This window comes from Rhinichthys klamathensis, unplaced genomic scaffold (assembly GCF_029890125.1).
Source record: "Rhinichthys klamathensis goyatoka isolate OS25496 unplaced genomic scaffold, OSU_Roscu_1.1 h1tg000133l_1, whole genome shotgun sequence".
Taxonomy (NCBI): domain Eukaryota; kingdom Metazoa; phylum Chordata; class Actinopteri; order Cypriniformes; family Leuciscidae; genus Rhinichthys; species Rhinichthys klamathensis.
In genome coordinates this window covers 69,789-86,736 of record NW_026606668.1, presented here as the reverse complement: position 1 = coordinate 86,736, position 16,948 = coordinate 69,789, and the positions used below count along the sequence as shown (strand labels likewise).

The 16,948-nt window shown below is 34.1% G+C and overlaps 2 protein-coding genes and 4 non-coding genes across 18 annotated transcripts in view; 2 read left to right on the top strand and 4 right to left on the bottom strand.

The window, feature by feature from the left end:
- Positions 1-578: 578 nt before the first annotated feature.
- Positions 579-9,220, bottom strand: vps37a (VPS37A subunit of ESCRT-I). Its single transcript, XM_056256785.1, has 12 exons — positions 8,792-9,220; positions 6,209-6,283; positions 5,995-6,112; positions 5,534-5,631; positions 5,218-5,428; positions 3,701-3,771; positions 3,395-3,522; positions 3,120-3,178; positions 2,797-2,865; positions 1,601-1,744; positions 1,167-1,281; positions 579-1,074 (listed from the first exon to the last, which is right to left on the bottom strand). Exons 1-11 carry the CDS (start codon positions 8,899-8,901, stop codon positions 1,201-1,203), a joined length of 1,164 nt encoding a protein of 387 aa, XP_056112760.1. The 5' UTR covers positions 8,902-9,220; the 3' UTR covers positions 579-1,074; positions 1,167-1,200.
- Positions 9,221-9,619: 399 nt separating this feature from the next.
- Positions 9,620-9,834, top strand: LOC130089574 (small nucleolar RNA U3). The gene has a single exon (XR_008807589.1). It is a non-coding gene; the product is annotated as a small nucleolar RNA U3 (small nucleolar RNA).
- Positions 9,835-10,246: 412 nt separating this feature from the next.
- On the top strand, positions 10,247-10,461 carry LOC130089572 (small nucleolar RNA U3). The gene has a single exon (XR_008807587.1). It is a non-coding gene; the product is annotated as a small nucleolar RNA U3 (small nucleolar RNA).
- Positions 10,462-12,673: 2,212 nt separating this feature from the next.
- Positions 12,674-12,888, bottom strand: LOC130089576 (small nucleolar RNA U3). Its single transcript, XR_008807590.1, has one exon. It is a non-coding gene; the product is annotated as a small nucleolar RNA U3 (small nucleolar RNA).
- Positions 12,889-13,311: 423 nt separating this feature from the next.
- On the bottom strand, positions 13,312-13,526 carry LOC130089573 (small nucleolar RNA U3). Its single transcript, XR_008807588.1, has one exon. It is a non-coding gene; the product is annotated as a small nucleolar RNA U3 (small nucleolar RNA).
- A 1,848-nt stretch (positions 13,527-15,374) lies between these two features.
- micu3a (mitochondrial calcium uptake family, member 3a) overlaps positions 15,375-16,948 on the bottom strand; it is a 32,519-nt gene continuing 30,945 nt past the window's right edge. For 9 of the 13 annotated variants that reach the window (XM_056256772.1, XM_056256771.1, XM_056256777.1 and 6 more), the window contains 3 exons: positions 16,602-16,759; positions 16,098-16,162; positions 15,375-15,436 (listed from right to left, as the gene is read on the bottom strand). In XM_056256772.1, coding sequence (XP_056112747.1) covers positions 15,430-15,436; positions 16,098-16,162; positions 16,602-16,759 — 230 coding nt within the window. In that variant the 3' untranslated portion in view covers positions 15,375-15,429. Of the gene's footprint in view, positions 15,437-16,093; positions 16,163-16,601; positions 16,760-16,948 lie in introns of those variants that run through there. The other 4 variants (XM_056256776.1, XM_056256782.1, XM_056256778.1 and 1 more) reach the window with 1 other exon arrangement.

The following is a 16,948-nucleotide window of genomic DNA, read 5'->3' as shown; positions in this document are numbered from 1 at the left end:
AACTCAGCCGTGCTTTGAAAGAGCCAAAAAGTGTTTACACTCTTCGTGGAAGAAGAGTGTAAAACTTACAAATGGCTTACTTGTTATCAATGAAAAGTGGCACATGTCACCTTTATGCAGAAACTGAGCTCTTATGTATGCACCGATAATACACTGATAAACCAGTATTTATTTTTAATATTATGGCAGATGATCGATAAATGCAAAATTAAAATCCAATACTGTTTTTGCCTATATATTAAAAATAAAACATTGAACTCTAAAATCATTACTTTTAAATAAATTACTACATGGATATTTGTTTTCATAATTGAATATTACATTCAACAACGTAATTAAATTTCTAGTGTTCTTAAATATGTTTTTAAGTGAGCCCTATGGCAAACAATCTCAATTTAAAAGTAGGGGAAATAAGCCCAATTCCCTTTCCAATATCAACCAAAACCTATGAATTTAATAAATCTCTAAAATCGGCTCACAGCCGATATATTGTGCATATACCTCCAGTGTATATTTCATAAAATTTTGTCATTTCATTAAAGTTACTGAAGATGCAAAACCACACTTAAGCCATAACAGAGATTATTCTAAATGTTTTATTAACCTATCAAATTAAATAAACATATAATACAATGTCTAATTATAATAAAGGATTTTTTTTTTATCAACATTATTAAATACAGTATGTTTTTGTCGTACGTTTACGGCAGCATTAACATTGTTCAAAATCATTTTCAAGTGCGTACAAGGCCCAACCCACATTTGTCACATCATCAACTCAACTAATAAGCTTAGAACTCCGGCTGTTTCTGAACACTATTAAGGACAGATTTCCTTTGGGTCACAGCCAGACTGGGCACATCCAGACGTACTCGCATCTGGTCTACTCAATCATTGTTTGTGAGTGTAACACTTTTGGAATCATGTGCAAAAATCATTTTGATTTCATTAAAGAATGATGCAGAAATCTCTTTTTGTCATATGTATCTAGGTTTGCCCAATCAAGGCTGTAGACGCCACAAGATGTGCTGCTTGTCTCAAGCCCACCGGTCTGCTGGTAGATTGATCCCAAACCTGCGATAAAGAATAGAAATGAACATGAGTGTTGAAAACACTTTCTTACCACAAGTGAATCAATCTGCTGAGTTTCGCTGAGGGAAACGTACCTTCCTCCATGGAGAGAGCACTGGGACATTCAATCTAATGTGTTGAGGGGAACTGTCCATGTGTGTTCATGCATTGCTGGAGCTTTTCCTCTTTGGCTCTTCTGCAATGGCAAAGCTGAAACAGAATGTTACATCATTATCACGTTACACAAGTTTTCATATCAGACCTTAAGATAAGACGCAATGCAAAAGTGTTCCTGTGCCGACTTCCTTTTGTAACAGGAAGTTGGAGCACAACAAAAAGAACATCTCATGAACATCACACTAGTCTTGTGAAATGTTGTATAAAGTTATGCTTATCAAAACAGCATGATTAATTGTATGTAATTGTTGTGTGGTGCTTTACAATTTCCCTAATGCTTTCTACTGGAGGTGCATAGAAGATGTATTATAAACATTTGTTTGTTGTTTCATACTGAATATTGTTTTAATACCGTTCTCTTTTCCATGAAGTTGCCTAAGAAGTCGTCAATCTCGTTCTTTCCTTCCAGAAAGTTTTCCGCTGTCTCCTCAGACTCCTCTTCAGCCTGATGGGCCGCTACCTTTAATCTGGCCTGCAGCGCGCTCAGACTGCAGCTCTGGCAGAGGAATATGAAAATTAACATTTCTATAAAAAAACTGTAGAATTTCCAGCTTAATTACAGTGACACATGATCCTTCAGAAATCATTCTAATATGCTGATTTGGTGCTCAAGAAACAACTTTTTTCTACATTATTATTATTGTCAGTGTTGAATACAGCTGTGTTGTTTAATATTTTTGAGGAAAGTGTGATAGACTACCATTCAAAAGTTTGGGGTTAAGTAAGATTAAAAAAAGAAAGACAAATAACACTTTACATTGATCAAAGTGACAGTGAAGACATTTATAATGTTACAAATTATTTTTATTATTTCAAATAAATGCTATTCTATTGAACTTTCTATTCATTAAAAATTCCTGACAAAAATCACGGTATCACGGTTTCAGCAAAAAAAATTTAAATCTTAATTACATGTTCTTTGATGTTCTTACCCTCTTTGCTATTGTAGCACTTTTGAGATTTATTTGAAATGTAAAGTGCATTATAAATAAAATTTATTATTATTATTAAAATCTAAAAGCAGCAAAAATCATTTCCAATATTGATAATAATAAGAATAAACTAGAACCATTAAAAATCATAATAAATAAGCACTAAATCAACTTTGGCATCACAGGAATAATATTAAAATAGAAAAAGAGGTATTTTAAATTATAATAATACTTCAAAATATTACTGTTTTTAATGTTTTTATGATAAAAAAATACAGCCTTGGTGAGCAAAAGACACTTCTTTCAAAAACTGGTGTGTGTGTGTGTGTGAATATATATAGTTTTTATTATTATTTTGTATTTTTAATTTAAATTTTGTTTGTATATTTATATATATATAAATACAAAATAAAAAGAGAGCAAAACACAATATGGAGGCAGAAAAACCACAAACACAACAGGTATGCAAAATCCTGAGGTTTGATATTTTGAATATTAGACCATATGAAGACTGGAATATTATATTTTCCAGCTCCTTGTCCAACAGACACACAATCAGGTGTCAAAATGATAAATGCAAAATAGTATTTTTTCCATCTTTGCATGTGTGTTTTACCTCACTGAGCTCATGTTGTCTTTGCATTTTGGTTTCAAATACCGACTTCATCTGGGTTAACTGTTCATACTACACACACACAAAAAAAACACACACCGGATAATCATTAGCATCAGAAAAGGAAAGAAGGTGACAAGATTACAATGTACATTGGGCTCCAGAAGTCTGAGACAGCTTGTGAAATGAATGCTTCTACTTTGCATTTTTTTCTCTTTTATTACCATAACATTATCAACATTGACAATGAAAAAAAAAATTAACTGAAAAATGAAATCAGACTTTTGGACCCAAGTATTTGTGACAGCATTTGTTAAAGTACGTACTTTACACAACATCTCTTGTCTCTTGCTCTCCAGTTGAGGCTCAAGCTGTAGGTTTTTCTCTGAAAGCAAAATATATTCCTTCTGTTATTTGCAAAACTGAACCAAAAACACTGATCTGATCTACATGAAATGTGTGACAGGTGTGAATTTATAGTTTTAAGGGCTAGTTTGGTGATTCAAGTTATCTGTGAAAAAACCCACTGATCCCACTTTAGTCTAAAATTGATCTAGAGGTTAGTAACTAGCTCAATTGGCAGTGCGCTCAGGAAACTCACTGGCCATCTCTACAATGTTGTTGACCAGCTCCTCTTTGTCAGAGGTTACTTGTTTGAGCTGAGGCAGACACATGAAGAACTCCAACAGCACGTCATCTTGATCGTTCATGTCCTTCAGTTGAGAAACACTAGATTATAAACACAAGACGACAGAATGTGAGTAATGTCAAGTTCATATGTATTTTTAAGAATAGACTAAAGTAATTGGTGTATGTTTTAGTACAGTAAACTACCTAAAAAACAAGATCTGATTCATCCTCAGAACAAACAAATGCAAGACAAAACAAATGCCCTGAAGTTTCGTACCTCATCTCAGATAGTTCTGGAAATGTATCTGGGATTTCAGGCATCTTGTATATGTGTCCATTCAGACCTGACTACAAAGGAAGGACAACAAGAGTGAGAATTTAATTATGTGTGTTCTTGTGTGTTCACACCACACAGAAAGTGGTGAGTAATGCCCTCCATTATTGAATGTTGCTTCATAAACGCCTATGTTGCAAAAGACTATGCTGATTAAAAAGATATAGTGCATTTTGAGTGTTACCATTCAGTGTGCTAGGAGTTATGGTAGCCCATTTTGTCTTAGTTTTCTTTCTCATAATTTTACCTTTTAATGTCATAATTTTGACTTATCTCATAATTGTGACTTTTTAAAATTTCCAACTTTTTAAGTCAATTATATGATACAAAATACAAATTGACAAGTCATAATTAGAAGTTTTTTTTTTTAATTTACACAAGTCAAAATTGACATTTTATCTCAATTAAAAATGTTTAATGGATTTCAACTTTTTGTCAATTATATGATAAAAAATAATAAAAAATGACAAGTCATAATTATAAGTAAAAAAATGTAAATTGACATGAGTAAAAAAAAATTACATCAGACTTAGTATGTCAAAATTTCAACATTTTATCTCAGAATTATTTTTTTTATCTTACTATGACAATTGGCATACTGTATATTGGAGTGGAAGTTGGATCGGAGCAGACTATATTTTCTTACAGTGTGTCATAATTTCAACGTTTTATCTCATAATTTCGAATTTTCATGTCAATTATGATTTACAATCTTGCAAAACTATGCTACACAGCACTACACTGCTTATACAAACAGTGTGGATACTGTAACCTGTTAATATGGGTAATTAACATTGTCATAATTTAATTATGAGATAAAAGTCAAAGTGATTAAACACTACGACATAATATAAAAATCATAATAGATAAGATAAAAAGTAATTATTCTGACATTTTATGTTATCTCATATTTCCAACTGTCTTTTATCTCAGACTTAAGACTTAGTATCTCAGAGTTTCAACTTTATATGTCATGGTGGAAATATGTCTCAGAAACTTGCACCTGCCCTACGCTGCTTATACAGTGTGAATTAACCTCTTAATATTATGTGTGACGTGAAACTGACGAGGATTACTGTACAAAATGATTGTGGCCTTGTTTTTAATGAATCATGATGTGTAGCAGGTGGCAAAGATGGTGATGGAAATTTAAAGTAAACATAATGATGCATGCAAATGTATCACCTATAGCTTCTATTTTGTTCACAACATCCCAAATCATATTATTGTAGTCTGAACATCAGAAATTAACTTAAAATATGATTTCTATCAAATCAATTCAAGCAACAAATGTATGTGGTTTGAATTTGTATTTAATTTGGATTATTTTTAGAAGAACACAAGTACTCAGCGTCACACACAATGTGAGCAAGTGTATCTAGATGTAGTTGTGCAAAACACAGTGAATGCAATAGTAGTATACCAACTGGCTGATTTTGGACTGAATGCCCATTAGGTACCTGTGAATCAGCAGTTGGTACAGGAAGAGGAAGGTCTGTGATGAGTCCATAAGCTGGTGCTGCTGGTCGGGGAGGGGCTTGTTGAGGCTCCGCCCCTGCATGTGGCACAGGGGCAGGGCCAATAGGCCGCTGACCATCCTGTGGTTGGAAGGCAGGAACAAAATGGAAGCTCTGAGTTGGGTAAGGAGGCATCCCAGATGGTTTGTACATACTGAGCCACAAGACAAAGATAACAACAAACGCACAAATTAGAGATCTTCCTTATTAGACATGATTTAACTTGTAGTAACATGGTAAAAAAAAAAAAAAAACTCACTAAGGAAAGTTGGGACCTGACATCAAGGCAGGAGGACTTTTCCAGAACTCATCTAGCAAACTCTGAATAACTTTCCCTAAATCTGAATGCATTCCAAACTAGTGAAAAGGGAAAAGAAAACGAAAATGTCATTACTGTTGCATAATACATAGCCTACTTAGATAGCTATGCAGTTTAAAATGAACACAAAAAAGGCATTTGACTTGAGAAGTTTATCCAAAAGGTATTGATTGGATTGTGAAAAGCGGCATTAAATTAACGTTTGGGCGATTTGAATAATTTAATAAAGTGCACTGACAAATCATAAGACCAGGAATGTGTATTAATGAAAGTAAATATAGGCTACATAAGTATTGATTTCATGTTTACCTAAAAGAAATCTGAGTAGAAAATCAGAACATTTACATGCAGTGCAGAAGGACTGATTTCACATAAGTCATATAAAATGACAAATAACTTACATTAGTTATGAGTGGGCTGGTAACCATTGTTCCATTATTACCGTCTACTAAATGATGACCTACTGGTGGAAACACACTGACCACTGGTTTCTCCTGAGGGAACTGTGGTGGGAGTAAGCTGTGGATGACAGCAATTGTCAATTTAAACCACACTTAAAAGTCAAAACCATGTGTAAATGCATAAAAATAAAACAAAATGCAATTGTATACTTACATATTGACAGTAATAGTTGAATTGTTGATAGTAAAAGGAAGTCTGTACTCTACATCCTTCTGAATTTCTGCAAGACTATGGAGACATCAGAATTAAGTCAGACAAATAAGTAGACTTTTTTTTGGGACATTTTTTTGTTTTATAAAGTCAGCATGAAACAGACAATGAGATAGTATTTTTTCTTCCCTATTGTCAAGTCAAGTCACCTTTATTTATATAACGCTTTTTACAATACAAATTGTTTTAAAGCAGCTTTACAGTGATAACAGGAAAATAATGCAACAAAATTTGTTTCGGCTGTACAGCAGATCTAGAAGAAAATAGTGTCATAGTCCAGCTTAAGGAAATTCAGTGATGGTTCATTTTGTTGTAAAAAAAAAGTTGTTAATTTAGTTAATTTATCTATAGAGCCGCTCTGGAGAAAACAGTAATGTCATTGTCCAGCTCCGTTCAGTTCTCATACAATGTGTAAATGCAGGCAGATCAATATGACTGAATATGTGACATATATCCGAGCGAAACGGCTTGTGTATGTAGGCTGTGACTTGAGTTTGTTGAATTGATTGGATAGTTGTGGTTTGCTATTGCTGTGATCTGCTATTGCATTGTTGTGATTTCATGTGAGTGACAAGTAAACACGTCATCGGAGACATCAAATGAGATGTCATTGCAAGAGGGACTGCAAAATATTTTGAACAAAAATCACGTTTGTTTACATCAATACTGCTATATTCCATAAAAAAATAGCACTGTCAATTTTAAAGGGGTCATATAATGGTACATGCACTTTTACAAGTTGATTGTACTGAAATGTGTGTTGGCAGTGCCTGTACACAACCATCATAAAATGATAAAAATCCATTCAGTGTTTTTGTTTTAATCTCCTTATATGTTTTCCCCTGTCTCAAATTGAGCCGTTCGATTTTGTGACGTCACAAGGTCGCACGCCCCTCCCACGATTGTTGATTGACAGCAGCGTTTCAACAAAGACCCGCCCTCACTCGTGAGCGAGCTGTCAATCATAGTCTGCGTGGACCGGCGCGGTCATTGTTGATATGCTGGAGCACTGTCTATGAGCAGATTGGCGTCTAAGCGATTGTGGTGTTCTGTTCTTGGGTGTAATAACGAACACAGCAGTCATTTTAATGTTCCTAAATCCGAACCGCTGAAGACGCAGTGGCTGAGTTTGTTTTCGAAGGGAATATTCCCCACGAGCAACGTCAATGCTCTCATGTTTGCGCAAATCATTTCTCACCAGACTGCTTTATAAACGAGGAGGGTCAGTATAAAGCTGGTTTTGGTAAGAAGCTGCTCATGAAAAAAGGATCGGTACCAGATATTCGTGTTCCTGCTGAACCTCTAGAACAACTGAAGTTGAGTGTAACGTTTTATTAAACTTTATATTAATATTTATATTAATCTTTGCAAATCGCTAGCTGCACGCTTCTCAATGAATGCGTCTAAGGTTTACACTTAGGGTACATTACGGCATGTTTTCTATGTATGATGTTCTCAATATAATTCATAATCCCACGTTTATAATGAACAACGCGTTATGGTTATTGTGTTATTGAGTTACAAACGGTGTACGCACAGAACAGGAGGCGGGGTGAGCAAAGCTCATTATCATTTAAAGTCTTATGCACTGAAACGGCGTGCTGAAAACAGAGCTGTTTTTGACCAAATAAAATAAGTGTTTTCTTACAATACTAATGAGAATTTTTAATTAAAGTATATTACAAACTTTTAATTTAGACCCTAAAGAATCATATTAGCTTGTACAAAAATGGCATTATATGACCCCTTTAATACTGCACATACAAATACCCTCAAAAACAGGCCTCCACCTGTTAGTAAATCTCAGCCAATCACGTTATTTGGGGGCGGGGCTATCTTTTTTTGCAGACCAATGGAGGAATTCGGGAAACATGTTTGGGAACTATCAATAATATTTTGCGAATCGCTTGGTATCTTGGCTCAGAATTGAGAATTCACTTTTAGTATTGTTTTCGAGACTGGCTGCTTATTAGTTACATTCTACGAAACTGAAAGATCGATTGCTCAGATGAATTTTGATGAACTCTCCATTGCGTAATGGGCCAGATCGTGTGGACTTAATAACTAATAAATGTCACTTCGTCAGAACAGTCTATGGTCAGAACTAAGGAAGTCAAACCCTCTCAGGAACAAAATGGCTCTATCAGTCTGTTAAGAAACAATACAGGGTGTACCGTGCCACTAATTTAAAACCTGTCCTGTTGAGTAAGAAGGGATCTGGAGTAAACTATGAAGAGCTAATACTTTAATCTGAAACATGTACGGCACATCCAGAACGCGCGCGCGCACGCGCACACACAAAAACACAACACAACAACATACATAGGGTATTCCGGATGATTCATGTCATCGAGCCGACCAGCGAGCACGTGTTATAAATACTGAAATCATTAGATGTATAAGTTAGTACATTTTGGCTGTCTCAAATCCTAGCGAGCTTCCTCCTGCTGTTTTAATACCTAAACGCTGTCCAGGTATTTAGGTTAGCTCTCTAGGTTTGGGACACAGCCATTGAGCGAGACTTACTTGGAGTGAGCAGCTCTGAGAGACTCGATCTGTCTCTGTCTTTGTTTCTGTAAACTGTTCAGAGGAGGGATCGATCCAGAGCCCTTGGACAGAGGGAAAATCCAGTTCATCCTCGACTGCCAAAACGCAAACTAACGCTTGAATCTCTCGGCGGTGTCAGTTTTAAGAGGCCTGACGAAATGAAACAGAAATTCAAGAAATACCCAACGCCACCATTAGCATTAGCTACGAACCTATCTAGTGTTTACTAATGTTAGCGACCCAACACCCGTTTAAATGAGTGAATATGGAACCTAAAGGAAACAATGAAATAGCCGCTTAAAGATCTGTTAGTTTTAATAACAGTATGAGAGATTAAGAAGTGCACGGGCTCACAAGAAAACAACCCGTGTGAGCGTGACGTCAGCTGTTTAGCGCTGCTCGCGTCATCACTCACAGCAGGGAGGAGTTTAAAGAGACACGGTTCTAAAAGCATATTCGACAGGTTTCTGAGAATTATTATTTTTTTTTTTTTTAAGAAATAGAATAACTGTATATCACTATTCTACACAACACAGGAGAACAGCAATACAACGACATGCCCCTAACAGTCGGGAAATCATTCTTACAAGTTGCCATGCTAAGTATCGAGCGCTTTAACTAACGTTAATCACTGGATTAGCACAATTGTATTTATTACAAACGACATTAATCAACAAGTGCGTTAGCTTAGCTGCGCGTATTTGAAGCATTAATGATTATGAAGACGTCAATGTTTTTTAAGTTCCTACCGTCTGTGAGACACTTAGTGACAGAAGAGACTCGAGCTGGGTTTTGCTATTGAAAGTTAAGACTATACTTTCAGGGATCATTTCTATAGTTTCTAACTTGGAAGTGCATTTCTAAAGTGACGTGTCTCCCCACCCACGATGAAGAGCTTTGATACTCTTTTCTGAGCGTGAATCGGGTGTAGAGTAATGATTTACTTCATAAGCTCTGCATCATTGATGAACGTTCCTCACTGTATTATATGGTGAGGAGGAAAGGGGTATGATCAGAGTGGTTTTAAAAACTTGTTAATAACAGATTAACTTATACGATACTAGAATGTCTAGAAAAATAATATTCCATGTTAACAGATTGACGTGTGCACTCTGTAAAAATGGAGATATAGTGATCGTATAGGGTTACTATATTGTGATTAAACACATAATCTGAAGCACTGATGTAATTTAATGTTCTAACTAATTTTTATACACGACCATCATGACTGAATTTTTTCTATCATTGTATAAAAAAAAGTTTGCTAAATATTCATCTGACATTAGTCAATCTGTCGAATTTTGAACAGATTTGAGACGAAACGAAAACCCCATTGTTTCAGCATTCAATGTCACTTCTCTCTGTGTCGTCCCTACCGTCTGTGAGGCATCTAGTGACAGAAGAGACTCGAGCTGGGTTTTGCTATAGAAAGTTAAGACTATACTTTCAGGGATCATTTCTATAGTTTCTAACTTGGAAGTGCATTTCTAAAGTGACGAGTCTCCCCACCCACGATGAAGAGCTTTGATACTCTTTTCTGAGCGTGAATCGGGTGTAGAGTAATGATTTACTTCATAAACTCTGCATCATTGATGAACGTTCCTCACTGTATTATATGGTGAGGAGGAAAGGAGTATGATCAGAGTGGTTTATTTGATGTTGTAATAACAGATACAGTATTTCATGTGGTTAGGAATTTATAAACGAATTAAATTGGGAATGAAAGATTTTTAAATTGTCTTTTTAAAGAATGTTAGAACAGTTATAGTGATAGTGGTAAATACATTAGATGCTGTAAACACATTGTGGTATTGGTTAGATTAAAAATGTAATTTGAAGAATTGACAAGTTGTTATGGCTATGTTCTAATAAGAAAATGTGTAATGTCCCTCCCAAATTATAAAAAAAAAAGTTAATTAAATATCTGCCTGGGATCAATCTCTAATTTTTACGATTTGAGACTAAAAATCCCATTTTTTTCAGACTTCAGATGTCAATATTCTCATCGCTATAGAGACACTATATGATGAACAGATTTAATTTAGGCTTTTATTCGCATAACATTGATCAGCGAACATAAACAGAAGCCCAACCGAGCTTACTACACGTCTAGAGCAAGAATAAACCTCATTGGTTCTTGCTGAAGCTCAATCGTGCTGCGTAACACAAGACTGAACCTCATTGGTTCCTGCTGAAGCTCAAACACACGAGATGTAAACAGGAAGCTCAAGCTTGACGTGCAAGAACCAATGGGATTCATTGTCATCAAGCGAACATGCTTGAGCTTCCGTTTACCACAGCTGATGTGTGTGAGTTGATGAATGTTTATATGTAAATAAAAGCTTAAATTAAATGTGTTCATCATATAAAGCGATCATGTCTCTTCTGAAAGTTTTGAACTAAACTGCTCAATTCATATGGATTAGTTTTATGATTTCTTTATGAACTTTTAAGCGCCAAGTAGTAGTTGCGTAGCTGTCTGTGGAGGACAGAAAGCTCTCAGATTTCATCAAAAAAGATTTTCATTCGTGTTCAGAAGATGAAAGAAAGTTTTACGGGTTTGGATGACATCAGGGTGAGTAATTAATGACAGCATTTTCATTTTTGGGTGAACTTTAGGTGTGTTATGGATGATTGTAAGTGTGGAGTTCACATAGGTGTGTTAATAGTTAACTCACTACACCGAATCATGGTTTACCTCTATAAAACCTACTGTCATATTGAAGACATGAATTTTTAAGACATCTAAATTATCTACATGATGTTCCCTCATGCCCTTAGCCACTTTAGGGACGAAGCAATGATCAAAACTTTACCACCTGTTTTGCACATCTTCTACATGTTTTCTGCCCTCTAATTGATAGCTCATACTAATCATGTTAAAATGTGTGTATCAAATGATACAACATGCCTTTAAGGAACACTTTATCTTTCAATCATCATTATATGTTTATAAGGATAAGGATTATATGTTTTGCCCCTCACAATTAAAACCGCAAACTAACACGTATTATTGGGAGATACAGAGTGACAACTGATATTTATATGCATTTTATGTAAGTAGTCTGCTAATACTGTTGTTATTGATGTATTTTTTTTAAATATAATCTTTTTTAAATACAAAATGTTTTAACAGAACTGGTTAAATAAAACAATGTAAATTTTACTGTGTTGATGTTACTTATAGTAGATATTTTTATTTTATTTCAAAAGTTCAACTTTTGAGTGCATTTGTATTTTTAGTCTTTAATCTTTATAAAAATATGCATATTTATTAAAACCATGTGCATATTGAGAAAAGTTTCCTTGACAAAATACGAACTTAATCTTCACGCTCAGCATTGTAATAGATACGAAAATAAAACTTTTATTTAAAAAATAAAATAAAATAAATTATCAACATAATAAACTTTCAATTTAAGTGTTTAATCTAAAAAATAACACAATTTATTTACAGCATACTAAATACCACTATCAACACAACTACTCTAACATTCTCTAAAAAATAACAATGAAAAATGTGTCCTTCCCGGTTAAAATTATGTTAATAATTCCAAATCATGTGAAGCACTATATCTGTTATTATTATTATTTTTTTTTTTATAATTTGGGAGGGACATTACACATTTTCATATTAGAACATAGCCACAACAACATGTCAATTCTTCAAATTACATTTTTAATCTAACCAATATTACAATGTATTTACAGCATGCTACGGTATTTACCGCTATCAACATTACTGTAAATATTCTATCATTCTTTAAAAAGACAAATTAGAAATCTATCATTCCCAGTCAAATTCGTTTATAAATACCAAACCAAATAAAATACTTTATCTGTTATTATAACTTCAAATAAACCACTCTGATCATACCCCTTTCCTCCTCACCATATAATACAGTGAGGAACGTTCATCAATGACGCAGAGCTTATGAAGTAAATCATTACTCTACACCCGATTCACGCTCAGAAAAGAGTATCAAAGCTCTTCATCGTGGGTGGGGAGACTCGTCACTTTAGAAATGCACTTCCAAGTTAGAAACTATAGAAATGATCCCTGAAAGTATAGTCTTAACTTTCAATAGCAAAACCCAGCTCGAGTCTCTTCTGTCACTAGATGCCTCACAGACGGTAGGGACGACACAGAGAGAAGTGACATTGAATGCTGAAACAATGAGGTTTTCGTCTCAAATCTGTTCAAAATTCGACAGATTGATTTATGTCAGGTGAATATTTAGCAAACTTTTTTTTATACTATGATAAAAAAAAATTCAGTCATGATGGTCGTGTATAAAAAAATAGTTAAAACATGAAATTACATCAATGCTTCAAATTATGTGATTAATGTTATTTACAATACAGCGAACCTACACGATCACGATTAGTCAATTATAACAGATACCACAATTCAACTCCATTTGGTAACATTGAGCATTGATTTATCAGATCCTTCGGTATTAAATATTATTCATTCTGTCATTAACAAGTATTAAAAAACCACTCTGATCATACCCCTTTCCTCCTCACCATATAATACAGTGAGGAACGTTCATCAATGATGCAGAGCTTATGAAGTAAATCATTACTCTACACCCGATTCACGCTCAGAAAAGAGTATCAAAGCTCTTCATCGTGGGTGGGGAGACTCATCACTTTAGAAATGCACTTCCAAGTTAGAAACTATAGAAATGATCCCTGAAAGTATAGTCTTAACCTTCAATAGCAAAACCCAGCTCGAGTCTCTTCTGTCACTAAGTGTCTCACAGACGGTATTCAGTAGTTGGTCAATCGCAAAGTACATGAAACAGCGATTAGAAAAGTAACAACTAAAACATTGGTATGTCCATTGTCCATAATCACTAACACTTCAAATATTTTAAACTAATACAAATATTGACTAATATCGGTGTACAACTAGTAGACACTTTTGAAGCGAGACATATTTCCACATAAGTTACTTGTGCTCACCATTATCACCGATGAGAAAAACAACAACATTCACAACCACATTCGAGTAGAATTTTTAACATTGTTCATTGTTTCGATTGCATATTTAACTTAAATAACATCAAACACTATTTATTTTTTACTGTAGAAACAATATAAATAAACTTATATTATGGTCACCTATACAGTTACCCATAATGCAAGTCGAACTCTGGAAACAACACGTGACAAAGCAACCAATCAAGAGAGAGTATATGTGTTCCTCAATAAAAACGTAATATATAAGCATTTTAGACTTTCGGACACTGTGTAACACACACACACACACACACACACACACACACACACCAGTTATTATAAATATAAATATATTTGATTTGTTTTCTTCACGTAAATCGTGAATTGGTACATCACTATCAAATGTCCGGAGAGAAATCGCTCACTCTGTATAAAGGTTCCGTCAAAATGAAAGTTGTTTTGAATATGTCACATATTATTACATATTCTATTTGTCACATATTATAGGCCTATGTGTTATAACTGGGAAAACTACACTTGCTGTATTCTTAAAACATATGTCTTTAAGCTAAATTCAATAACCAAATACAGTCAGCAGCAGCACGTTTCATAAATCACAGGCTATCTGTATGTCTGTGTCTTTTGTATCGATTTTTTTGTGTGTCTTCGCTAAGTTTCAGAATTATTTTGATGATCTAAATCCTAAATAATTCACCTTTATATTTGTCTCAAAAAGGAAAACAGCCTATTTCTGATATGTTTATGTATAATAATATTCTAATAGGCAATACATGGCAATTTAATATAGGCCTATAGGTCATGGAGTTTCATTGGAGACAATCATAGGCATATGGACCACTTTATTGACTTGAATAACATTGTTATGGAATTTCAAGTCTATTTGTCAAGTACTTGAATTATAGTCTTACTGTGCTTAGACTGTGTTAATTGCCTTAGATGGCAAGACAAACTTATACAATCTTTGTACAGCCATACCTGTTCAAAAATAAATAAATTGTATGAGAAAAATTAATAAATATATTTTAATATATATTAAGGCAATGATCATTATTGCTACATGAACTAATCTCTTTCAAAAACAAAGAACAAAGTATTACCCTTTCACACAGTATAATTCGGTGCATTTAAACAATCCTGACAGATAACAACGATAAATAAATATGATTAATAGTTTTGTTTGTAATGGGCGTAATAAAATGCAAGGTACAATATAGTATAAATATAATTAATAAAATGCCATAATGATTAGCTCATCCTGCTTAAAACATCTCCATTAAAAATGCAAGAAAATGATCTCTTTACCCTGCCTGGACACATTTGAGTAACTTCAAAACATACAAAAATTTAACTTGTACCAACTGAAACTCAGTTACAAGGCCGTCCTCCAGGTTACATGCAAACAAGATTAATAGCAGATTACAGGACAAAGTTTGATCGTGCAGATGTGCAGATACTAGAACATGCAGAGCGCTGATTGCAGGGACACTATCCCAATCCGAGTTTCCCAAGGTTTCAAGATCAACAGAGGATGAGGTAGATCTCATGATGGAATCTCTAGCACTATTCCTTTCTCTCTCAAACATTTCCAGAGCAGTTTCCTTCTGAGAAATAAAAGCCGCGTTCCTCGTTCACCTGGTGCATAGGGGAAATGGAAAAATGTTCACTTATTAAATCCTCAGATTTTCCAGTAAAACATGCAGGCTATAACACAGATAGTAAGATACTGTATACACACACACACACACACACACACACACACACACACACACACTTGTTCAAAAGTTTGGGGCCAGTGAGATTTTATTTATTTATTTTAAAAAGAATTGAATACTTTTAAGTTGCATTAAATTGACTAAAAGGGATGGTAAAGACCTTTACATTGTTACAAAAATTTTTTATTTAAAATAAATGCTTCTTTTGCAGGTTAATATTAAGTGGCACAACCATAATAGGTTGTGGAGTAATGATGCTGAAAATTCAGATTTACCATCACAGGAATAATTTACATTTTTAAAATGTAATAAAATAGAAATAGTTTTGACATTTTTTTAATAATATTTGATAATATTGATGTTTTTACTGTATCTTGCTCAAACAAACAGTCTTAGTGAGCACAAGAGACTTTTAAAAAACATTTTTAATAATCTTAGATAAAAAAAATCAACTTGCTTGAATGGTACTTAAACTTTTAAACAGTAGTGCAGTAGCGGTAGCATGTTTATTTATTTATATTTGTATATATATATATATATATATATATATATGTGTGTGTGTGTGTGTGTGTGTGGTTACTTATCTGCCTGCCAGTTCCTTCTTCATACATGATCTAAATGAAATGAAACGCTCTAAAGCCTTATAGCCCTGCAGGTAGGAAAAAACAAAAAGAGAGAATGATTCATTACTTCAGTAGTTGACAAAGCTGCATTTTATTTTCATTTTTATTAACTATAAACAATAATTGGATTACAACAAAAAAAAAGAACTTTAAAAAAAACATAAACTTTCATTAATAAATCATGCTGCAGAAACAAATTTGCTGCTAGCATTGTTCAACATCAGAAGAAAATGTTATGCTTATTTGACAGCAGATTTAGGAACTAGGCCTAAATGTTGATAAAAAAAACCCCTACAGGGAGGTTTCATTATAGACATAGCTACTGAACACTAGATGGCACTATAGTTGCAGTGATACTGCCCTCTCTGAATTACACTCAAAACATCAGAATGTATCTAACTGATGTAATTAACTCAATAAGGTAAAGAATGATGTACCTCTTTTTCCCCTACACCTCTTTCTTACCCTGCCTCCACGGTGCAGACGGTCCTTCATTATACCAATGAACTCTTTGTAACTGAGCTGATCATCGTGATCCACATCAAATATCTTGAAAATGGTGTTAACCAGGTGACGGGTCAGTTTAAGGCCTGTTGCGACATACACCGCCCGAGCAAACTCATCTGGAAGACGGAGAGTGACACACATTCAGAAGATATAATGAATCTGCTCTACAAAACAAACACTCAATGTGCTGGTAAATTATGTGCAAATTTGTTTCTAATAAAATATGATAAGCTCATTTTTAGTTTTCTTAATCTCTACAGATTTTGAGTAGAACGTAAAGTATTTGGACCCTTAAACCACACTTA